This window comes from Hibiscus syriacus, unplaced genomic scaffold (assembly GCF_006381635.1).
Source record: "Hibiscus syriacus cultivar Baekdansim isolate YM2019G1 unplaced genomic scaffold, ASM638163v2 tig00111693_pilon, whole genome shotgun sequence".
NCBI classification, from domain to species: domain Eukaryota; kingdom Viridiplantae; phylum Streptophyta; class Magnoliopsida; order Malvales; family Malvaceae; genus Hibiscus; species Hibiscus syriacus.
In genome coordinates this window covers 235,947-261,699 of record NW_024063156.1, presented here as the reverse complement: position 1 = coordinate 261,699, position 25,753 = coordinate 235,947, and the positions used below count along the sequence as shown (strand labels likewise).

Sequence of the window (25,753 nt, the reverse complement as noted above, 5' to 3'; positions counted from 1 at the left end):
TTCAATATTATATATAATAATTCTAAATTAAATGGTAAACCTGTTCACATTGAAAGCATAATTCACCGGCCTATTTCTTTACTATAAAAAACACAAAGTTAAATCACCAAGAATGAATATTTTCAAAGTTAAAAATTCATTTCAGTACTGTAAATGAACCCTTGATTATAAGTTAGTCTCTTTCCACTTATGTTTTTCAATTACCACCAAAGAATGTTCCATCTATAATTAAATACTGCTATATTTAGATGTGTCCATCAAGTCCATGCTTATGAATTGTTGCAGCAAAGTTTTTCATTAAACAGCAAATTAATTATGATGGTATAATGAAGCCTGTGAGGAAAGATATAGGAACCTTCCTGCAGAATATTTTATGATAGAAAACAATGTATGTTTTTGTATTTTGCATTTGTCCTCAAGTATAATCTCTTTTCCACCATGACTAATGGGGAACACTTATCTTTTAACAACTTCATTTACTATCACAGTTTGCTTTGATCACCTTAAATACTTTAGTAATAAACAAAACCCAGAAACCAGACCCTAAAGAAAAACAAAATCTGCCATTCAAGAATGTTAGATTATCCCAACCTTTTATGTGTATATGCATTCTTGGTCGTATCTGTATGGCATTGTGCAGCCTAAATGTAATGAGAATTGAAAGAAAGAAAAAGAAAGATGAGAAGATTGAAGTTGAGTCCTTTTCGTAAATTTTGTGTGTGTTTGCAGGCCAACATTTTTAATATTAGAGAGTAGGTTAGATATGTTAAAAGGGCAGGTTTGCTTGGTTACATTTGTGGGGAAAATGGCAGCACTGTTAAATTCTCACCAAATTTATGTTTTTTCTAATCATCACAAATTCCTTTCATCATGCCTAATATATCCAAGGAGAAAATTGAAGATGCAATTGATTTTTTTAACTATTAACATTCAATAATTTATACACTGCAATTTTTTTTTTTAAAATACACTGAATACCGCTGTAAGCCATTATATTTGATAAAAAAAAATTATAAGTTTTCTCTATATGATGTATTAAATAGATAGTTATTAATTTAAAATATTAGTATTATTAAAATAAATCGTTAAATAACTTTAATTGTATTAAAATAAAATTTAAAATAACCTATAGGGCTGGTTCTCACAGTATTATCATTAGATTTTTGTCTAGGCCAAAAATATTGTATCATCTTAATAATAATACATAATTGCATTTGGTAATTTTATGTATGACATGATCAAAAAATTCATTTTGTTTTTTGTTTTTAAATATTATTTTTGAGTAATATTTGATGCATGAATAGTGTAGACATCATCAATGAACTAGATTATGAAGCATTGTTAACAATAAATTCAAATGAATTTAACTTTAAAAATTTATTATAACATGTTATCATATAATTCACTAATGATATATAGAATTATACACAATCAATATGTCACATATTAGTCCATTATTTTCTATATGTATTTTTATCTTTTGAGGTTCTTTTCTTAAGAAAAATATCAACCATGTTATGAGTAATTTAAAATAAGAAAAAGAGAGTTTTGAATAGCTAAATTTGTTAGCCATTAAGAGCTCATGCCACCTTGGCAGTGGAAGCCACCCCAAACACATCGACAACACTAGGAAATGCCGTAGATATTCATGCCACCCAGCTTGCAGACGCCGGCTTCTCTTCCAGGGATGTTCGTGCACGAATTGTGACCGGACCTTCTCTTCCAGGGATGTACGTGCACGGATTGTGATCGGACCCTTTCACCGGACCTAGAGTGAGTGATTGCACCACAAGCTCGTCTTTCGCCACCCACTTTTCCCCATCCAGTGGCCTCATTGTTCCGAGTTGGATCCAAGCTACTAAAAAGGATAAAACCAATGAAGTTCTGAATGGGGTACAACCCTTTGTGAAATTTCTTATCGGAAGTCTTTAACATGAGGTACAAGCTAAGATTTCCCACGTCGTGCATCTAATCCGTGAACTTCCGGGGTACAAATCATTTAAAAGTGTACTAGATTACATATCATTCATAGAAACAAAGGCACTAGTTAATCTGTCAGTCACTGCAGAATCCCATTTTTCTACAAGTCTGATGCACAGCTTCACTTAGATGTACACTATCGATACAACTATAACCTGAATGTCATTTAGATAAAGCATCCATCAGTTTCTCCTTCAATTGTTCGGCACCACCACCTGGGGCTCCAATGGTGAAGGTGTGGACAATCTGGTCATTATCTGTCATCAAAACATCGGATTCTTGTGCTGTAATTTGATTTTCCTTCAAAGCTTTATAGACTCTACAGACCGGCAACTAAAGGGTAGCGCATTGTCACAACTGCATCGTCGTGCCTTTGCTGGGGATCTATATCAGGCACTGGCAACTGCTTTTGTGGATTGTTTACTGTCTCCTTTTCAGTTTCCAAGACCCTAATCTTCATCTGGAGGTCATTGATATAGGTAATAGCATCACCAAGCAGAGAAGCCTTGTCCATCTTAGATATTAGGGACCTCTGGTTAAGCTTTTCCCGCCTCTGTCGCTCTGCTTCAATGTGATTCAATGGTTCTTCTCTCCCATTGGCCGGCTTCGTCCCCCTCTTCCTTGGTTTCCGCTCATCAGATAAAGACGGCGAGTCATCTTTTGGATGCTCCATACCAGAAATTCTCGCTTGTGCATTCAAACCTCCAACAAGCAACTGTGGGAACAACTTTGCGTTGCCTTCGCTTTGACATCCATTAGAGGAATTACCAATAAACTTGATTTGAACCTAGAGATTGAACATCATAAGATTCCAACAAGAAGCCTGACTCATCTTCCGTTTTTGGAGAGAAGTTAATACTAATCGATTGAGACTTTGAACCACCCAAACTTAGTTCATGTCCAAATATCTTTGGAATTGTTTTTGTCTGCACAGAACTGGATCCACCAAATACAGTACTCACCATCTCCACAATATTCTGCTCTTCATGAATCAACTTAATAGAACCAAGATCCACCACACCAGACTTCACAGGTACAAACACCACTATCTGCAATCCAGCAGATTTGGCTAAAAATGATCTCGACTGATAGTGATTTGAACAGGAATTCACATCTGAGGTCCAAATTTATTTGCCCGACTTGTAGGATTCTCCAGGATCATACGATGTATCACAATGAAATTTAAAGTAACTCGACGTGAGATAAAACATCTCCATGTCTGATACGCCATCTAACTTAGCAACACAACTATCCTCCTCTGAACCACCAAAGCATACATGAAGCTTCTGGAGTACCTGCTTTCTCACCTCATTTATCTTCTCAACCCCTTCCGATTTGCCATCAACACCAGCTCCACCAATCTTAGGATCCCGGCAATACCCATCGCCCCAAATCAAGGCCGGTCCACCAGATTTCAAGCTCGACACTTGCCAGTACATCCCATATATAGTTCCAATTAAACCTCTCAACGACGTCGCAAAGCTTTTGTTGCAGACCCAAATAACTGGGTGGCGGAGAGATAAGATCCGACAGCACGTTCTTAGAAGCCAACAATATCAAATAATCACAGGCTTCAGTACCCAAAACAGATTACACCTTAGTCTTATCTTCCTATGTCCCCAAAACTTCTCACCCATTTCTTTATCACCGTTCAGAACTACAAAGAAAGCCCCAATTATAACATAGTAGTTTACAGCTGTGCTATGAAACCTATAAATTCCTAAACCATAATCAACAGTGCACATTCAACTCAAAACACATCTAGCAGCTAAATTAAAAGCTTTAATAATGAATTTCAATAGTCGAGTGACTCAATAAAATAATTTCATATAATCAAGAGCTCATTTTACAATTTTTAATAGTATGAGGACTATTAACCTATTTTTCGAGACACACTGTTGATGATCGATGAAAGTTTTACGACAACAGACATCGATGTTTGTTCATCAAAGCCTACTAAGATAACAAATATGCTTCCCAGACAGATTTACAAACTGAAATGAGGAAAGACATGTGGAGTGAAATAGGAAAAAGCATGAAGATCAAAGATGATGGATTTACCAGCAATGTCAGCCAATAGATAGACAACTATTCACACGACACTAAAAGACTAAGAGAAAACTTAGAAAGATTGAGAGGAAAAACCTAGAAAAAAGTTTATTTTTTTAGAAAAAAATTACCTAAACAGATGATTTTTTTAAAGAATAACACGATAAGAAAATTAATAACTTTATTTAAAGATTAAATTATTGAACCAACGAAGTCCAAAGTTGATATCTAAATTTTTGTAGAGAGATTTTTTAATAAGTATAAGATCTATTTAAAGTGTTTTAAAAGATGAGAAATGCAAAAGAAACTAATAAGGGAACTGAAACGGATATATATTACATAGATTTATTGTTGAAGCTTTAACTGAGGGAAGTCTTCTTCAGTGCATCTTTATTCATGTTTAAATACATGAAAGGAACTAATCACTTGCATACATATGAATTATTCGAACCAACCCGTAGTTCAAGGGAATATATATAAGTAGATTAAAGGAGGCGTATAGATTGGTGGGCAGCGAGAGAGAAGTTAATTCAATTTGGTGGTGGTGAACAGTAGGGAGGAATGAATCCTTCATTATCGCAACCAGGGAGAGGTGCTGGGGAATGATCATCGGGAACCACAAGAGACGCAGCCTGACAAGCAATAATTAAAATCAAAGCAATAGCAAACACTTTGACAGCGCTGTGGATTATTTTGTTTGTGAAAAGATATGCCATTGCTTCTTCAGAAAGGAGGGGGATTATATATTAGTATTTTACTTCTCTTCCCTCCCAATGTTGAGTCTGTGCAGAAATCTAGAGGAGGAAGAGGGTTTAAATAGAAAGAAAAAAAGAACTAGTCACATATGAACATATTAAACCAGGTTTTTGATGAGGAAGCTGCTAACTTTGATGACTTGACTGTTTAATAACAAGGAAAAGAACGTAACCAGTGGTGCATGCAGGGAAGCTGCGTATGGTATGCCCTCGGTCCTGGATTCTTCATTGCTCATCATATACGGTAAAATTCTCCTGCCTAGCTACGACTCCACACATATCTCTATATTCAGTTCTTAATGCACGACTTTTGAAAGTAAATGCTAACATTTAATGCATGACTTTTGAAAGTAAATGCAAACATTTTTTAAAAAATTTGGAATGATTATTCAGAATTTTCTTAATTATTAATAACACGTACCCTACAAACACATCAAATGCATCCAAGAGACTAAGACCTCTAGAGATAATAATAATATGTTTTTATTGCTTAGTCGCTTGATGAGTTTAGTATTTATCTGATTTCAATTTAGCTTTCCAAATTGCGTTTTATTCCCTTTGAAATTAGAAACCCAAGGTTATATTCGTTTCACCAGTTATGCTAAAGCCATGAGAATATATGTATATCAACGTACATATCGTCTAATTTGTGTTAATATAAATAGAGATATGATGTGGTCAACCATAACAAAGCATTATATTCTCTTAAAATAATAAATAGAATATAGTTTACTGGAAGGGACCAATCGTTGACATTTCATGGAATCTTGCAATGTGCATGCCGACACGTTCAAAGTCTAACATACATTCTCTTTTTCCTTGTTTTACTTTTACTCTATTATTTTAGCATCAAATTATGAAATTATTATACATGATTCAAGATGTAAATAATAAATACAACGGATATATATATAACCTTCAAACAGTTGAATCATTGAACACTAATAGGCAATGTGAAATAAAGCCATGGGCCTCCATGATCCCATACGCCCCATCCAGGAAAGTGATGTTAAGGCTGCCGCTCACATTCCTTTTATTGATTTGGGCCGATAGCCACGCGTCGTTCACATCTCATTAATTATTACGACATGTCCCATTTAAAAACAGGCTCTATTGAGCGTACCAAAGCATCTTTACGCTCTTCATACCTTCAATCTAGCTAGGGGAGAGTCCTAATAGAATCTTCTATATAATCATTAAGATTTTCAATATAATTATAGTTGTTTTGTTTATTCATGTAAGGCTTTTAGTATTTTGCTTTTTAATTGAGCATCAAGTTATGGTCCTAGTGGTGCTTTGGTTTTAGGCATACAAACTACCCAACTATATTTGTATGATTGAAAGATCTCAACCTTACGATCAAGAGAGTTTTAATTTTCAAATTAGAATATGAGTGATTGAATATTTGATCAAGAGAGTCCAGCAGATTCAAGTGTCACTAACGGAAGAGATAAGTCGCAGGATGAAGACACGTCAGTTCAAGTAATTATGCTGCAAAATGTTGGGAGTTTTATATACACTGCTTCTGGTTTTTATTAATCGGACAATCCATTTACGAATAAAACCCGTTTAAAATAAATTGACGAAAGATTTGACATTAATTTATGTGAATTGTACACTTCCTCCTCTTTAGATTCCAACGAAATCAAACATCCATTCAACACCTGTAAGTATTGCCAATCTTTTGACTTGTATAAAATATAAATAATTTGGTGAGATAGTGTACGAAAATATAAAATTACCAAGTTTGATTTAAATTTTATAGTGGTCTCATTATGAATTTAATTATTAAGTTGTCATAAACCTGAATACTATAGCTACAACGGTTAACTGTTGATGAGAATAAATAGTTTGCGATAATTATAGATGGTTTATCGATTTTAATTTAAGTCGAGAGTTATGGTGAGAAATAGGTAGGTGAGAAATAGATCGTTAATCGATGTCAAAGTATTAGGAAGAAATAGATTAATCAAGACAAGAACGTTCCATCACTACTCTCGCCTACATATATCAATTATAAGATCAATTTAGAAAGATTCGATCAACTAGATTTGACTTTGATAAAAGTTAATAGATTAGAGGGATACAATCAACTAGATTTGACTTGGATTATCCGAAAGCAAGGTGCGAGGAGATTTGGAAGTTAAAAATTGATAATTCATGAATAACGTATAAGCCGATTTCATGCGCTAAATCTAACATCAGCTTGAAAATATTTGAAAACTAAATTGAGCAGGGGCCGCGCGAACGCAGGCCCCCTCAATCACAAATTATGACGTACATTCTCCCGCTTGGGGAGATGTTAAGCTGGCGCACTCACCATGTGCAATGTGAGCCGCAAACCTAGGCCATGGACATCCATGATCGCCCATTCGCCCCGTCCAGGTAAGTGAGTTCAACGTTTCTACTCACATTCCTTTTATAGGTTTTCCTAGCGCACGCCTCTCTCTGTGCAGCACGATGTGGGACAAATAACAAAACATAATAATTCTTAAGCGTTTCCGAGACTTGGCCACTGCTAATTAATTAAGATTTCAACTTGCAGCTTTGTTCTTCATATTGCTTTTACCGGTTTCGTTCTAAAGCTTCATTCCATGGTTGAGAAAAGTATGCTTTTATTAGAAAAAGGATGGAGAAGAACATGATCACACAGCAGTGTATATCCCCATTTTACACGTATACAAAGCATAATTATTAATTAGTGTATATCTTTTTAAATAATTGGGTAACTTATATTGGATATCATTCAATTGAATTTTAAGTGTATATTCTTTATACTATTGAACTTTCAATTGCTATAATTATAGTACTGGAGTTTGATTTTGGCTTAATTATAACATGGGACAGTTAAATTTTAATGACACGATGATATTAATAGATTTTTCAATATCGTGGACCAAACAACATTGTTTTGACACAACTATTGATGTTTTAGGCATGAACTTTAGGGATATATCAGTTTTACCACTAAACTTTAAAAAGATTCTATTTTTGGCACTGAACTCTTTCGACCGACTCTAACAACCAATCGTCACCCGTCACCCGTCACCCGTCATCATTTGAAGCAAGACCGATATAAAAATATTCATATTTCATTCTCTCTCTTTTTTTCTCATCGGGATTGATTTTTGACAAAACTCACTCAAAATCGATGAAAATTCATCAAAGGCTCGATGTGCTAATACATCAATCTCCTCTGATGATTGCTCGATGAAGCTAGTTTTGACGTATATTGTTTGTCTTCTCAAAATAATGCTTCTCACCGTTTGAATTTTCAAACAAATAACACAAACACCTCAAATTGAAAGAAGCCTCCGAATCCCTAAAAATATTTTTTTTAAAATTCTAACACCACAAATTATACTTTTGGACTCTTTCTCTATCAATGAGTAGTTGTGTTTAGGTAAAAAAAAATTCATGTAGTTTGTTATATTTTAATTACGCTTCATATTATGTTAAATCTAAAAATGTATCACATTTTACATAGATTATTATAATAATTTTATTTGATTTTCAAATAGCATTATTGTTTCATGATATATATTGGGAATTTTAATCTAACCTTGCAAAATCTGGTTCTGGTAAAGATATTAGTAATACACATATTCAGTTGATAGGTAAATAGTAATAATATATTAAAATATTTTACTGTTTTTCTTAATGGGCAGAATTTCTTGCCATAGCAAATGAAGAAAGTACTATCATATATATATGTTGGAAAATGTTAAATACATATATAAATGTAAATGGAACCAGTAAGGAAAGAATGTTCCTATAGTAGCTTAGTTTGCATGAACACGAAATTCCACAGGTCGTGTTAAAAGATTATATTTTTGAGACGTGTCGAAGGATTGTGAGAGACTAAGACTAAGCTTTTATGTCCGAAGATGGGATTTTCTTAGGTGCTCCGGAAGTTCTAAGGTATCAAAGGATCATAAAAGAGATTCGAAGACATTTCTTAGATCCTCCAGAGGTGAGACAAGGTAAGTAAGACACTGAAAACTAAATTTGGCAGGGACCGCGCGAACGCAGGCCCCATCAATCACAAAATATGACGTACATTCTCCCGCTTGGGGAGATATTAAGCTGGAGCACTCACCATGTGCAATGTGAGCCGCCAACCTAGGCTATGGGCCTCCTTGATCGGCCATTTGCCCCGTCCAGGTAAGTGAGATCGACATTCCTGATCACATTCCTTATAAAGGTTCTCTTAGCACACGCCTCTCTATGCAGCACGATGTGGGACAAATAACAAAACATAAAAACTCTTATGCGTTTCCGAGACTTGGCCACTGCTAATTAATTAAGATTTCAACTTGCAGCTTTGTTCTTTATATTGCTTTTACTGGTTTCGTTCTAAAGCTTCATTTCATGGTTGAGAAAAGTATGATTTTATTAGAAACAAGATGGAGAAGAACATGATCACACAACAGTACTGTTCTCTTCATTAACATACTTATGATTATTTCAATGAGATCGCCAACATTAAGCCGTTACGTTATGTATTATGTTATGGCAATCCATATATATTCAAAGGATCTTAGCCAATTCTAGGAGCACGTACAACCTGGCCGTTTCTATCAACCCAAACCCATACCCTATCGCACCTGAAGCCCCTGGTGACTGGAGTTCCATCCAGCAACACCATGGCGCCCACATCGGCATTCTCGTTCTCGATCGTCATCTTCGCACGCTCTCCGTTTGTTCCAACCAACTCCGGTCACGAGTCCTTCCCTGTGCATTTCAAACAAGTCATTAATTAATTAAAACTCAACCCATCCAAAAAAGTTAAGGAAAAGCAACCTATATAAACTTAGCCTTACCAGGAGGACACCCAGACATATTGCTTTCTCTTTCTCCCTTGGATTTGCTGAGTTGAGTGAGTTTCGAGTTGTATCAGGCAGGATATGTGTCTGAACTTTATATAGATGGATTTTGAACATGAAAGTGTGAACACGTCGGAGTAAATGGCCACAGGTCCCAGCCTACATATTTGAATGCTCGTAAAAAGTTTGGCACCGTCCCTTTTTTCAATGCCCGATATTATGGTATTAGCCAGGCTTGATTTGGGATCTGGCTAGTTCTTATCCATTTGCATGTTCTCTAAAAGAATTGAATTATGGTTTCCCATTTATAAGCATTTGTTAAGTGAACCATTATAGTCTGATGAATTACATAGTTGTTTAACGTAAAAATAAAGTTTAAAATTAGTACAATATTTAGAGATTGAAAGGTAGGGATTGTTTTAATTGAAAATCTTGTTGATTATAAAGCTCAACTAAAAAATATGTAGAGAAGGAATGGCAAGTTTGAGATGTGGAAACAGAAATGCTATATTCCAAAAGATTGGTTTGACTTTTAAGGCTAACATTTTATCCTTTAGTAAGAGTTATGTATAATCTACATTTAAGGGTAATGTATTATCTCCACAGGTAGCAGATTTCTGGGCCAAGAAGATTCTTCAACTTTTGTTTTTTGCTTAGCTGTATATCATGATTATTTTAACTATTAGATCGGCTTTTCTTTCTTATCTGGTACATACCATCCTTATGCTACTTCACAATTCATTTCAATGTTCGACTGTAAGTTTAATATATAGGAAAATTATCTGATACACAAGTAGTTTAAAAATGGCTACCCCATAACCACGTATATAAGGACCCCATTGGAACAAACTTATGCATGGCAAAAACTACACTAATCCCATCTTCATCTCTCTCTTTTCACTATGTAATTCTACCTGCCTGCTTCGTCAACTTGCCATTTTTCTGTTTTCTCTCAGGCGTCTATAAATCGAACTGTTGCGGGGAATGTTGTCTGGTTCGAAGCCATTCATCTGAATCTTAAATGTCTTTTGAATGATTTCGGACCAGGCTTCATTCCCCTCAACTTGGTTTTATATATATATATATATATATATATATATATATATATATATATATTATCAGCTTAAATGTGCCAAGGATCAAATTTGCATATATCTTCATTTGCTGCAAACAGGAAGTAGAGTTGGAATCAAGAAATCCTAAGCCAATGGATCACAGAAGCCGAAATTTGGAAACCTGGAACTATAACAGGTGAAAAGTAAGGGTAGAATTAGTGTCCTGATTTTCAAGGTTTTTGATATGTTGTCATAAACAACTCTCTCGTCATTTATATATATATACATTTTGGGAATTGGAGTGTTGACTGTGGAATTGATGTGGACTTTGCTTGCAGAGTCTTTCAAAAAATAATGAGTGTTAGTCAGAAGGCAAAAGAAAATTGCAAAAGTTCATCTCCTTGTGCTGATTGAGGGGAGCATGCAACACATGCAGTTTGCAAAAGATGAAATGAATACAATATCAAACGTTTGTTGGTTTTTTTTTCTGTTTTCATAATTTACCAAAATATTTAAAAATTCAAACAAGAAAAAAGAAAGCACTTTTTCCTTTTCTTCTTCGGCAATATATATATATATATATATATATATATATATATATATATATATATATATTATAAAGAATTCTAGTTTTCTTGCCTTTGCCTTTTCATGCATTATAAGGGAACAGTATGAACGAGTGTCCGTCGCTGATTCCCAATCGCAGGCACTTACTCTAACCATTCAGAGATGAAACCATAAAAGTAGAATATGAGACAACACAACCAAAGCCAATAGGCAGGATGATCCTTTTAGCAGCTCGCAGGGTTTTACTTGTACAATCAAAACCATGAATGGCCTTAGCAACAAATAATCCTTAAAAAATAATTTGACATATACATACTGCATTAGCAAAACCCTTTCCCAAGATTTGAAAGCATAAACTAAACAGAAGATTAACTTTCTGGCCTGGAATCCAATGAAACAACTACAATTGGAGCCTCATACAAGCACGATTGAAGAGCGGTGCTGAAGAACTCTTAAAGTACAATTTGTATCGATCTGCGACTGGAAGAAAAAAATGGTTAAGCGAAGAAGAAACAAAAACTGAAAATAGGACGATTGACGAGCGGTGCTGAAGAACTCTTCAAGAAAGCGATTGGGGCAAAAGTAATAAATCTCAGCAGAGCGGAAGAAAAGCGGTTTCAGGATCTTAGGCGAATGATACCATGACAAGAATTATAGAACAGCTACAAGTAATCAGCAATGGAGATTCAGTAGAGAAAGCATGAAAGAACTGTGCACAAAGGAAGAAGAAGACGATAGGAATATTGACTAAATGTCAACAAAGGATGAGTCAAAGGCTAAACAGCTGAATATTATTCATTTCATAAGAAATGGATTACATTGCTTAGTTTGGAATAGTGGACAGGCCCACCATATATACAACAATCCAAGGCTAACAAAATAGCCCAACAGAATAGTAAAACGGTTACAACAAACTAACCATATATGAATAATACTCTAATAACAAATGCATTTGCAGTCCATTTTTTTCCTCCTTCAATGAATCTAACCAGATTACCTCCATTATAGATAGCTTTGCACAGACTCGGAATTAGGAGCAAGCCAACACCTTTCGAAACCTCCATTCGGTATATGAGTTTCTGCAGAAACCTGTCAACTCAAGAATTTCGACAGGTAGTCAAGCAAACAAACAAGTTTCAGTCGGACATCATTTAGGTGGCTCCTGGACTGGAAATGTTGGAAGCAATTTCAAAGTTTCAAGATAGGCTTCATCTTTTGAAAGTAAATCTACAACTGCAGATCAGTGGATGCATCGGGTGACAATTTTTTCTCCACCATTTTATGAAGAAGTTCCACTATTTTATGGGTGTCATTCTTCCGAGAGAAACCATGCAAGAGTGTATTAAATGTTACAACATTCAGAGCACAAACCTTTTCCTCCATTTCTATTAGTAAATCGTTTGCCTTTTTCTAGTTGCCCTTCCTTGCACAGAAACTGGATCATTATAGAATAAGTTACAACTGTTGGTTTCAGGCCTTTATTTGGCAATCCATGCACAGAAACTGGATCATTATAGAATAAGTTACAACTGTTGGTTTCAGGCCTTTATTTGGCAATCCATAAAATAGCTCCCAAGCAGTTTCAAGCTTCCCTGTTTCGCACAGCCCATTAATAAGGGAATTGAAAATTTTAATGCTAAATCCAAACTTGCAATTTTCTAACTTATGAAACAGTTCCAATGCCTCTGAGACACAACCATTTTTGCAAAGTCCATCCACAAAGACGTTATAGGTGCAAGAATCAACTGCAATATCATCGAACAGCATTTTACCAAACAGTTCTCTTGCTTCGTCAACCTGTCCTGCTCGGAAAAGACCAGTCAACAAGGTGTTATATGTGATAGTTGTTGCTTTGATCCCTTTGCCTTTCATTTCCTGATAAAGCCTAATAGCTTCACTAACCTTCCACTTTTTGCAATAAGCATTGATCATTATGTTATAGCTAACCGCATCTAGTCCATTCTCCTTACTTTGCAAGGAAACAAACAGATCCCCTGCAATATCAAGCTTGCCAGCCAAGCAATACCCATCCAACAATGTGTTATATGTGAATATATCAGGATCGACTCCTCTGAATCATCAAATCTAACAATTGGTTTGCTTCTTCCAACTTCTCCATCTTGCAGAGTGTATCTATTAACACATTAGGATGCACACCTTGATCCAACATCTCAAGAAATAGACTTTTAGCCTCGTTCAAATTACCTATGCAACAAAAACCATTAAGTAAAGAGCTACAAACAACCACATCCGGACAAATTCCCTGACTCTTCATCTCCAAGAAAAGTTCCCTCGCCTTTTCCACCATGCCCTCTTTACACAGGCTATCAATAATAATACCATAAATAATAACATTGTGCTTAAAAGTCCCATTTCCATTAACCATTTCCCCATACATCCGAAGAGCAGCACTCATATTCCCCATTTGACATCGACTATTAATCAAAGCCCCACAACTTAGAATACTCGGCCGGCAACCAAATACAATCATTTACCCAAACAAGCTAGTTGCTTCACCAACCTTATCGGCGACAATCAGCCCTTTAATCAGAGCTGTAAAAGTTACAGTATCTGGTCTATAACCGCACCTAAAAAGCCTACCTAAAACAGCAAAACCATCACCAACTTGACCTATTCGACATAAACAATTAAGCATAATATTCAAGGTAATGAAATTAGGCGAAAACCCAACTGAATCCAATCTCTTGCAAAACAAGAGAACATGACTATATTGCCTACTCTTAGCAATTGCACCTAGCAACAGATTAAATGATGGCATTGGAGGACGGGGTTGCATTTGGGTCATTTGATTAAAAATATTCAATGCTTCATCGAGAGTAATGGCACCTGACTTGACAATTTCATGAAGTGGTTCGAGGCTTGCAATAGAATCTTTCTTGGGGTCTGAAGATTTGGGATTCTTAGAAGTGGGGTTTTGGCGCGGATTGAAAAGAGATGAAAGTTTACCTAATTGAGTAGATTTTGCAGAAGTAGAAATGAATGATAGAGCAGCTTCATTAGCAGATGAAGCAAAGCGGAGCGTTGTTTTGGCGACCATTTCCCGGGATGTTTTAGAAAGAAAAAAACTCGGATTGCAACTTGCCAAACCCCCGGAATCTCGTCTAGTAACACGCAAGTATATTAGTGGATGATCTTGGTTTTCTCGGCTCCCCTGGTCATGACCCATTGGGAAGGGATCAATATAGGAAAAACTAAATATATATCATATTTAAAATTTTCTTATATTAATAATTATGGGTTTAATACTTATTAAGACCAAATCGTATGAAAATCATACAGTAATGGATGACTTGACTCACCGAAACATCCAAATCGTACGACAATCATATAATGAATGATTTGTGAATAATAATAATTGTAGAAGTGTCTAATCAATAATCTTATCGTTAAATATAAATTACGAAATTTATAATATGTCATTGATAGATTCGTAGTTATTGGTTGAATCGGTTGTAGTGCTATTGGTAGAGGAACAACACTCGTTAACAATAATGTGTACGAAGTAAATATGGAGCTTAGTACTACTAGTGTGTAATAATATTGTGTCGAGCTCAAAAGAAGTGAAAGTATATACGATGAATACAAGTCTATACAAGTTGTCCAAATCAATATATGGAATGAGAATATATTTTATGAACCCAAATTATTGCAAAACACAATTATTCGGATTCGATTTAATAAATATATACATCTAAAATTAATAAACTAATATCTCTATGCTCATATAGAGTATCGGGTGATCACAATTAAAATTCTATTTATTCAACGGAGAGAATATTTATCGTTAACATATTAAAATTAGAATTGTAATAATGACTTATTTGAGAGGGAAGGAGAATTTATGCCTGCTTAGCAAGGCCCAATACATCAGTAGGCAGCAGATTCCAGTAGAATGTATTCCAATTGAAGGCGTGTTGAAGACTAGGATAAAATGCTGCCCACACAAGCCCTCTTTAGCTCATAAATCCTAAGTAAGTCCAAAGTACCCAAACACCTTGAGCAGCACACAGATTCAGTTCATCAACCCTTTTCAAGCATTGATTTCCATGAAAGATCAAACAGTTGTTTCTTACAATTTAAACTCCAAATACTACAATTTTCTTTTGGTCCAGCACTAGACTTTAATACCTAAATAGCCTAAGGAATCCAACCTTCCAAAACCAAATAAAAAAGAAAGAAACAGCTCCCATATGTGGATACAAATCCATGCAATATATATAGAGGAGCAAGTAAAACCAGTTAACCAACCATTAGACCCAACATTGGAAGGCTTGACACCACAATCTCACTATGTTGATTGAGATGGTAATCTTGGGTGATTATGCTCACCTTCGTAGGTAACAATAAGCATGGATGGCTCTTCCAAGCACCTCTCCACATGCTTCCTTGCAGTACAACCTCTTATAGTGCTACATTTATAATATCCCCTGCACCAGTTATATAAACAACATTTCATTTACATGCACATCAAATTCATATATCAAATCTCAGTCTTTATGTAATGATTTACCTAGGGTGAGGGGAGCCCTTGATTGGCTTCTGCCCGTATTTCCTCCATGAATAATCATCGGGAGGAATGTCAGCAAGCTTATTACTGATAGCAGGCACCTTGATTGACCTCTTCACTCTATGTTTCCTGCCACCAGAGGGCCATGAATTGAGTACAAAGACACTAGATCGAACAAGAGGTGAAAATGAGAATCTAACCTCTTTTTAGAGCAATTGCATATACTACCACTGCTTCCACATTTGGCACTCCCATCTTCTAACTTAGCGTAACAGTTCTTCTTGTGTTGGGAGCCCGTTAAATGGAAGCCACTCCCACCAGTTCCATTCAAGTTAGCTACACTGCCATCTATGCTCAAGGAAGAAATGAAAGACCTAGTTGATGACATGGTAGGTGTGCAACTAGAGCTATTATCAAAGTTCAAGCTAATCCCACTGCTATTGCTCTTCCTAAACATCGTCATTTCAGCTTGGAGTTTCATTTGCTGTTGTTTTTGGAGGAGATGATAGTGCCCCAATGGCGTCTGTTGTGAGAGTTGAAGAGGGTTCTTCCCATTCGAACTCGATTCCAAAGATGGGTTCACTAAACATAGAGAGTTCTTAGCATGGGAACTCAGTTCTTGAACATTACAATGAGGAAAAGGGGTTTGTGGTTTCATAAGCTTCCTCACTCTTGCATGTCCTGAACCAGAGTTCAAAAGAGAAACTACCCTTTTGAACTTAGAAACAGCTTCCCCAGTTTCAGCCATTAAATTTCTGTAATTAACCTGGGCTTGAGGCTGAGACAAAATATTCAAAACTCTATTGGAACTCTCTATCGCCGCCTTGTTAGCTGCCTCAACCTCCTCCATATTACCTAAACTAAAAACAGCAAAACATTAGATCTTTAAACAATAAAAAGAAACTTCCCATAAGAGCATAGGTCAAGTGGTCAACCCAACAGGGATTGCTTGTAACAGAGCTCAAAAGGCCAATTCTTTTGCTCTCTTTTTTTTTTTCGAAACAGAGAAGGCCAATAAGATCAGAGACTGGCTGATGAAAAAGAAAGAAAGAAAAGAGGAACCAGACAAGGAGCAAAGCAGAAAACAGTTCCTATCATCAGGAGAAAACAAAGAGAAAATTACAAAAAATAAGAGACCTTGTTGGATTTGATGTTTGTTAAACCCTAAGATTATTGTTTCATGTGTATTTTGAGATTGAAATTGAGAAGAATATTTGTTTTTGCGTCGGAGAGACTTCACAAAGGGCTATGACAAAACGAGATATCAACGTTGATATTATGGTAAATAATGGTCAACAGTGAAGATATCAACGTTGATGACGAGCGAGAGAGTCGAAGAAAAGGGTGGCATGATCGACAATAGTATAAAATAAATCTAGATTTAAGTTTTAAACCTTTATCTCGTTGAATTGATCTTATTCACCTCGAACCAACTTAATTTTAAAATATATAATTTCTTCCCCTCCGAAGAAACTTTCAATGAATTATGTAAATTTAGAATCCAAAACACCACCTTCTCTCATTAACATGCCATCTTCCTTGATAAAGAAAAAAAGCTGCACTTTGTCTCGGCTAAAACCCACCAAAAACATCCTGTCCATCTGTCTCCTTTATCGGACGAATATTTTTCCACCAACAACCCTTGGCTTTTTCAAATAGTTAATAGTGAGGGAAAGTAAAAAGAGTATTCTTGGGATTTCACAAGCTTTAAGAAAAATAAAGGGAGATAAAGCAAACAATTGTCTTGGGATCTGAGATGACTGACGAGATAGAGCTTTTAAGGTGGAGCATGATCAGAGTTTTCTAAATAATTTTGTTTTTCTTTTTGCATGGGGTTTGGCTTTTGGCCTCTATGCATTTAACTTTTTTGCTCCTCTTTGATGAACTTTTTTTTTTAAAAAAAAAAGAAAGCAACTGTTCCTCTTAAAACGTACTAGTGACTAAGATTTGATGGACTATTCAAATATTTTGTCTATTTGTTAATAATAATGTTTGTATGAAAGATATGATTATGAATAAGTTTGAACATGTTCTCATTCAACCCGTTTACAAATTTGTTATTAAAAGTTCTTTTTAAATACAACTCATCAATCTCAATAATAAAATAGAATACATTATATCTAGAGATTTTAAGTTCAAATGATTTAAAAAAATCTAAAACAATACTATACAGTAATTCCATCGTTCTGTTAAAAATGGGATTTAAAAAGAGTTCCAATGTACGAGCCTTTGAAATGTCTTTTGCAGTGGCCGAGAGACCAGCCCACCTCACAACTTAGTGGACGCTGTGGAATTCGTGTATGCCTCGGGGTTTTACACTTTGAAACAGCGAAGGGATTGATACATAATTATTGAAGACAGGACGTTTAAAAGAAGGTATATCGATATGAACTGAGAGAAGGATAAAAAACCCCAGCAGCTTTGAAATTGACTACACATTCACACTCGTGTACGGGGGGAATACACAGTTGTGTGCCCATGCAGAAAAGAAAAAGGGATTTGAGCATTTGGCCCCCCATTTTGCAGTGGTTAAACGCTTGAACGATGTGTTCCCTAGGGGTTGGCAATCACTCCATGCCACGCTTCAATTAATGATTCAGATGGAGAATCGTGTAGTATTCAACTTCAATGGGAGAATGCCAAAAATCACATATGGTCCACATCCCACCCTGCTTTCCCACAGATTTTATCCATTGGGAAAACATAATTATGCTTGCACACAGTTGTTAGCTTCATCTATTGAATATGAATCAGAAAATGGGGAATGTTTTCATCTTTAAATTTTCCACGAAAATTCTGATAATCCGAGCATGTTCAAACCATTGATAATAAGTTTACTCTAAAAATTCATCCAGTCCCCATCACGTTTTCTCAAAACCACTTAATGTTATTATACCTCTACTTCCACATCAAGCTATTATTGTTTCCTTCCCCTTCCTTTCTTCGCTGGCTGTGCTTCTATCTGCTCTTTCCCTGAAATTTCTGATATGTCCACTGCATCAGAGAGAAGAATGCTAACTAGTTAGAAAATCCAGATACATGCACGGGTAAATAATAAAGGATATGTATGTGCATAAGAAACTCCATAGGACCGGCACCAGATTTTCAGAATCTTATCCAGTTAGATTCTTGATTATAGATTTTCTGTATGTCAACGAAACTCCAAGCTATTTTTTTACCACTTCAAATTTCAGATTTAAAAATACAATTGTTTGCAGGAATACGGACATCGTAGAAAAGTCATTGTCTCTTATCTCTTAAGTTTGGAAAGCATGCATTTAATTGCTGTATGATCTTCGTAAATAATCATGATTTGTGCGTGCACACAGATATGTTATTCTTGTTACAAAGGCATGAAATACAATACCATCAGGTCCCCGAGCCATCAAAGTGAAGAATATGTTGTTCAGCTTCTCCATCTTCTTCGCGTCCTGCGCTTGATCAGTCTTGAACTTGAGGCACTGATAACATGAAACAGTTCATCATGAGCAAACCCCATAACATATAGCATAGAAGTAGAGTAACATCAAGTTGAGATATCATATTCCCCATAAAAGTTTCAAAGTTACAACCGATTGGTTCTTTTCCTTTATAATCCAAAGGCAAAAAAGACAGTAGAAGGTTAAAACAGAAAACCTCAGCTGATTATATTTACACTAGTTATGAGTATCATATTTACAGAAATAGTATGTGATCGGAAAGACAGAAGCAAACGTCAAGATTTAATTGTCACTGCCTGATATATAACATTTGCCCAACAAGATGATTATACTAGTTTTATATGTGATCCCTCAACTAATTTGAGCCTTTAAAATTGTCCACAAGCTATTAGCTGATATCTGCAGACTCCAATTAGGCTCTTAAATATTCAACTTGAGATAACATGCAACAAGGGATTCTTATCTACTACATCCTTCACCATATGCCCATTATCCAAGCATAGCCCTCACAGCACAATGGACCTTTGCACTAAGTTCTAAACCTAAAAATGACAGACGATTAAGCAGACTTCAATTAAGCTCTAGTCATTTAAGTTTGAGATATTCAGGTGAACAAGAACAATTGACCCTTTTCTCCCATCATATCCTCAATCCTCAAACTCTTAACACTAATCTTTCAAAGACAGAAATTTGTAAGAATGTATGTTCAGATAACCGACATCTAATGACACATAGGTCAGATATAACTAACAGGTTTAAATTCATATACTTTTATCGCCTTCAAATTCATGGTTTCAAGTGCAGACTACAATCACCGGGTTAAAGGAACACTTAAACTTATCTGAAAACAACCGAGCAAATCAGGTTTCATGGAAAGAAGCATAACCATTAAGGAATTTTCAAAATCTCAAAACAAGGAAAGATTCGAGAGCCACAAGGAATGCTTTACTCGTATAATAAAAAAAATCAGCGTAACACCAATCTAGTATCCCTTCATCAGTTAATGCAAACCTCATTGAAACAGATTCCTAAAGATCTTTGAATGCAACTCCCTAGCCCTTTCCTGCCAAGAGGTCAGAAAAACCAACAAACATAGCCTATTGGCACTAGCAAAATTCACTCATGCATTTTCGCTACTTATGAAATAGTCAAATGCATAATAGCATTTCTCTAGTTTGGGGGGCATAAATGGAGAAAAGAATCAGTTTAACTGCAATTTTTTTATGTATAGTCTAAATAAATTGCCTCAAGAGAAGATAGGAAACTAAGAAGCTATGTTACTCCAACCCTACATTTTTATTGAAGTGCCTATGCCTAACACTTGTGTCCAATGCATATCCTGACATGAGTATGGGGATTTGACCTCCAAATACATAGAAAAGGGAAACAATTGAACATACTCATGTAGGACACATACCCTAATCTGACAAACATCCTAGTCCAAAAGAAATTTTACCAAGGGGCAAGACCAGGTTCATACTGCTATTTCAAGAAACCTTGGTCTTCCATTATTTTTTATCATGAGTTTTGCCTGTTTCTTTTTACCTCGACAACATAACCATCCATCAAATTCCTTTGTATTTTTTTCCTTTTTTTGGAGGGCACGCTGTTTATGCGGAATCACTTCTGAAATTACATCAAGAAAGCTAAAAAGGATACAATACCAAGCACGTTATCCGCGGAAAGCATATGAGCAAATCTTTGATTATGAGTAAGCAGATGTCAGATTCTCACACATTTTCTTAATTAATCCCAAATCTAACACACTTGTTTGGGAATAATCATCAATCAACACTTCACCATAACGATTGAATCAAACAAAGCCAACCACGTAAACAATTAGGGAAATTCAGTTCATACCTCTTTGTTGTCAGTTACCTTCAAAACCAATTTGCCATCACAATGCCGGTACTTCATGCAATACCGCGTCTAGGTCCCCCGATCCAAATCCAGAAAAACAAACCCAAAAAAGTTGGTAAAAATCGTATCTTATATTTAAGAAACCCTAACAGCCTGAAAGTTCCCTTTTTTATATAATAAGAATGACAGTAAATAGAGTAAAGTTAACATACAGATTCTGGATCGGCACGGAACAACTGCACAGTTCTCTCGACAAACTCGTCCCATGATGTTATATAAACCATCGCGTCGTCAATCGAAGAAGAACCTAACGAATTTCAATGGGAATCTGCAATCGGATTGTCCTCACACTAAAAAAAATGTTCCTTTTAATGACTTTCCCCTTTTTAGCGCGCGCAGAGCGGGGGGCGGCGCAATGGCGGATTTTATGAGCTATAAATATTGCAGTCAAAGGTCACTCTTTAGAAGCGGGTCCGGGAATGACCGTTCAATGGCCTCGCCAAGGTGGAATGCAACGAGTCATGGATTCACCTTTGGGTTAATCAGATGGTTAATAATCGAATCATATTTAATGATCATCGAGTGTCACTCATGTTCGCATATAAATTTGATATTTTTTTTCGAAACGATTTTTTTATAAAAAAAATAAATTTAATTTTTAATTAAGTGATTTAAAAAATTTCGTCTCGATTAATTTAGTGTTTTTCATTTTAAGTTAAAAAATAGTTTGAAGAATTGTCACCAATATTTGATTTGGATGTGATTGTGCACTCAAAATATTTTATCATTTTAATAAAATTTAATTTAAAATTTATTAAAATAGGTATGCATACCAAAAATTGAATTCGAGAGTCGATTACGCGTGGGGAAGGATTAACACTCCCATAGCACCCTAAATCGGTAACAATTCGATTAATTATCTTTGTAATGAGTTTTATAAGTTCGAATTTAATTTAATTTAAGATCCATTCAAATAATATTTTTTGAATTTATGATCACATTAATTGTCTTTTTGCATCTTTGTTGTTGATGGAGCATTTAGGGGTATTGTTGGAAGCATGGGACCACCGATGATGTGTGTGACTCACCTCTCTTTCGCAGACGATCTTTTGATTTTCTGCAAAGGCAACGTTGATTATGTGGCTGGTGTCCTAAGTGTCCTTGAACAGTTCTACCAAGTCTCATGACTCAATCTTAACACTTCTAAAAGTGAATTATTTGTTGTGGGTATTTCTTCAAGGACTCTTGAGGAAATTAAAATCATTTCTGGTTTCAAGATAGGGAACTTGCCTGTTAGATACCTCGGCATCCCTCTCGTTACACGGAAGCTAACGGTGAAAGATTGCGAACCTTTGCTCGAAAAGATCAGACAACGGTTGCAGCACTGGTCTGGTAGAAATCTTAGCTACACGGGCAGGCTTGAACTAATTCGCTCAGTCCTGTTCAGTGTCTGCAATTTTTGGTGCAGGCAACTCATTCTTTTGGCTTCCATTCTTAAAACAGTGGATCAATTCTGTTCCAGGTTTTCTGGAAATGAGCTGATAAATCAGCAGCCGATGCCAGAGTCAGTTGGGAGAGCATCTGTCTTTTGAAGTCTGAAGAAGGTTTGGGATTGAAAAACACTTCTATCTGGAACAGAGCTTGTATCATAAGCCTTATTAGAAAGGTTCTTGCAGGTGATGGATCATTATGGGTAGCATGGATTAATTCTTATGTCCTTACGAATCATGATTTCTGGAATTTTGAAGCAGGTTCAAATGTCAGCTGGAGTTTTCACAGAATTTTAAAGTTGAGACCAATTGCTTACCCTATTGTTACGTATTCTCCTCAGCCGATTAGGGAAGTTTGGGACAAGATTCGGACTCAAGGCATTAAAGTTCATTGGCATAGACTGATTTGGTACCCTTTGCATATTCCAAAGCACAGTTTGATCTCTTGGATGGCATTATTGGACAGGTTACCTATTAGAGATCGTTTGCGGAGAATGGGGTTATGTTTTGATTCTATATGCATAAACTGCTGCCAATTTCAAGAATCGCGAGATCATCTTTTTTCTCAATGTTCTTTTGCTGTTGGACTTTGGAAAGCTATTTTGAAGCTTAATGGTATGTCTTATTCTCCTCTCACTTGGGAAACAATGGTCTATCGGGCAAGAACTTCCTGGAAAGGGAAGTCTCTAATCACCACTTTGCTGAATATTTCTTGGAACGCTTTCATTTATTCCATCTGGAAGGAACGAAATCAACATATTTTCCAGGGTCGATTTAGATCGATCGATTCTTTGCTTAAAGATATAGTCGAAGCTGTTAGTATTAGACTAAGGGGTAAAGCTATAGATAGACTTGATAGTACTAATTTTTATCTCTGTAATGCTTGGGGTATAGTCTAACCAATCTTTGGTTCTTTTTGTAATTGGGATGTCTTGTTGTTGTTGATTGGTTGTAGCAACATTGCTATTTTGGGTAATAAACTGTTGATTTATCCAAAAAAAACATAAAATAATAATTAAATAATTAGTTAGCCCATATATGCATTTAGATAAGTAGAGCTCAAACAAAAATTTCGGACAAAAATGCGTATCTACACTTTTGTTCTAGCCTCCACGAGCTCAACATCATGAAGATCAATTACCTTCGAGCAAGGCCCAATAGTAGGTCTCGTGATCTTTTGTTATTAAGCCCACAGCAGCAGTCCTGTTTGCCTTACTGTATGTTCCATCAATGTTGGTTTTAATGCATTCATCCATCGATCTAGTTTAAATAATTTCTCTTTGTTATCGAGAAAGAGTGAATCGATGATCAAAGAGTAGAGCAATTCGATTGAATAATCTTGATGTTCTTATAAATAATTTATGTCAATTGTAAAGTATTCTCGTAAATATTTTATTCATTCGATTTTAATTATTCCATAGAAAAATAATGCTGCTCGTGAAGTTAGTCAAGTCGAGTAGCTGCATAACCCCATCCAGCCATTCAAGACACTATGCACTATGGGCGTTATGAATTCTTGGATCCCATGAACCAAAGCTAAGGACTTCTCTTATACTCAAACAATCACGAGGTGAAATCTCTGATTCAAATGGAAGAAGTAGGTCATATTAGTTTAGGAATAAACAAAGAATAAGGAGATAATCAGAAAACGTGGAATTAAATACTGAACTGAAGGATTTGGTGTCAGTTAAACAGTAGAAGAAACGGGGACAATGACAAACCACTGCAGTTAAAAGAAAAGTTCTTAGTGACCGATACTGGACTATTTAAAGATATCAAGCTTTGAGGGGGGGGGGGGAAGGTAAACAACAGAGTTGCATGCTAGCCTTATTGTTTTGAATTTGTCTTTCAAATATTTCACAACAGTTTTGTTTCCCTGCCTAAAAGTGTCATCCGAATGTTGAAAAAAAAATCAGACAAGGTTGCACTAATAAAGCGAATTGGTTAAAGAAAGGATTATTATACCTAGAGGTTTCGGGTCTGAGCACACCCTCCGTAAGGGTATTTGGCCGTTCATTGTCGAATGTTTCAAAGTCTTTAAAATAAATATTACTATTGTAATCATCTGGAACTAATAAAAAAACAGACAACGTTCCACATGTTTAAGTCAAATATAGAAGAATGGAGGATTGTATGTCTTAATTTAACCCTTAACATGTTTAGGTCAATCCAATCCTGAAACACTGGTTCATATTAAAAACTGTGACTTTGAAGTGGATATTAGAACCATAACCTTCTCTTTTTAGCATGTAAAAACTTTGGGATTTATACAAGCCGCAACACACTAGGGTAAATAAAGTTCATGAAAATCTTCTACTTCACATTACTAATAAGAACATCATTACATCAACATGTGCTCAATAGAGAAAACAAGTAGCAATAACACCTATTTACGGGGTTTTACTTCATAAACTGTTTCTCAAGTCAATTTATGCCAAATATTAACTGTAGGATAAATTTCTTGGCATTTGCAGTCGACGTAAGCTTCTTCATTTCAGATGGGACTTCTTGTAGTTGCACGTCTCATTTTCTTTGGGTCTAATGGGCTTAATTCTAGCACGAACGACTGTATCCAAATTAAACCCAAAACGTTTTAGGCCGATAAGAACCTTATTTTAACTAAAGAATTAGACCCTGTTATGAAGACTAACGAGGAAGAAGGTAAGAGAAAATTAGAGATGAAACGAGACAGTAAAGAGCTAAGAGAACAAAGTGGAAACTAATTGCTGAGCTGAAGGATTGGGTGTCTGGTAAAGCAGCAAAACACTAGAAAAAACGGGGAAGGACGAACAGAAACCTCTTCTGCTTGAAGAAAGGTATGGTTTCAGATATATCGGTGACTGATAGTGGACTTAGAAACAGAGATTGGTTAATTCAAAAAGACTTGAGTTGTAGGAATTGTTGATATTAGATTGCAACATGGCCGAGCGTGTAGATTCTGTGGGTGGCTCAGATAGGATAAGTAGTTTGCCTGATCCTACCATTTGTCATATTTTGTCCTTCCTTCCCATTAAAGATGCAGTTTAAACCTCAATTCTTTCACCCCGGTGGAGGTATCTTTTCGTTTCATCAATTTCTATCCTTGATTTCAATAGTTGTTTATCGCATATGTCGTCGCCTACTGAAAATGATAACAACTTCCTGAATTTGTCGATAGATTATTTTCCAACCCCAAACAGCTAAGTTTAGATTGCTTGAGGGTG

General features: G+C 35.8%; 2 protein-coding genes, 2 non-coding genes and 2 pseudogenes across 4 annotated transcripts; all 6 read right to left on the bottom strand.

The window, feature by feature from the left end:
- Window positions 1–1,998: 1,998 nt before the first annotated feature.
- LOC120167785 lies at window positions 1,999–25,733 on the bottom strand (annotated as a pseudogene).
- Window positions 7,017–7,177, bottom strand: LOC120167793. Its single transcript, XR_005520071.1, has one exon. It is a non-coding gene; the product is annotated as a U1 spliceosomal RNA (small nuclear RNA).
- LOC120167795 lies at window positions 8,796–8,956 on the bottom strand. The gene has a single exon (XR_005520073.1). It is a non-coding gene; the product is annotated as a U1 spliceosomal RNA (small nuclear RNA).
- On the bottom strand, window positions 12,173–14,290 carry LOC120167784 (annotated as a pseudogene).
- LOC120167786 (probable WRKY transcription factor 21) lies at window positions 15,265–16,663 on the bottom strand. Its single transcript, XM_039176690.1, has 3 exons — window positions 15,961–16,663; window positions 15,764–15,889; window positions 15,265–15,680 (listed from the first exon to the last, which is right to left on the bottom strand). Exons 1-3 carry the CDS (start codon window positions 16,608–16,610, stop codon window positions 15,542–15,544), a joined length of 915 nt encoding a protein of 304 aa, XP_039032621.1. The 5' UTR covers window positions 16,611–16,663; the 3' UTR covers window positions 15,265–15,541.
- On the bottom strand, window positions 18,596–21,458 carry LOC120167791 (signal recognition particle 9 kDa protein). The gene is made up of 4 exons (XM_039176694.1): window positions 21,273–21,458; window positions 21,061–21,129; window positions 19,128–19,221; window positions 18,596–18,754 (listed from the first exon to the last, which is right to left on the bottom strand). The coding sequence occupies exons 1-4, from the start codon at window positions 21,342–21,344 to the stop codon at window positions 18,678–18,680; spliced, it is 312 nt and encodes a 103-aa protein (XP_039032625.1). The 5' UTR covers window positions 21,345–21,458; the 3' UTR covers window positions 18,596–18,677.
- Window positions 25,734–25,753: the final 20 nt, after the last annotated feature.

Bases quoted from the DNA above. Each gene is read 5' to 3' on its own strand.
- LOC120167786 (XM_039176690.1), bottom strand. From the start codon at position 16,610: ATGGAGGAGGTTGAGGCAGCTAACAAGGCGGCGATAGAGAGTTCCAAT. The intron at 15,890-15,960 runs GTTAGATTCTCA...CTCTGGTGGCAG, and splicing joins TGCAATTGCTCTAAAAAGAG to GAAACATAGAGTGAAGAGGT. The intron at 15,681-15,763 runs GTAAATCATTAC...TAACTGGTGCAG, and splicing joins AAGGGCTCCCCTCACCCTAG to GGGATATTATAAATGTAGCA.
- LOC120167791 (XM_039176694.1), bottom strand. From the start codon at position 21,344: ATGGTTTATATAACATCATGGGACGAGTTTGTCGAGAGAACTGTGCAG. The intron at 19,222-21,060 runs GTATGAACTGAA...TCATGTTATCAG, and splicing joins AGGTAACTGACAACAAAGAG to TGCCTCAAGTTCAAGACTGA. The intron at 18,755-19,127 runs GTATTGTATTTC...TCTCTGATGCAG, and splicing joins GATGGCTCGGGGACCTGATG to TGGACATATCAGAAATTTCA.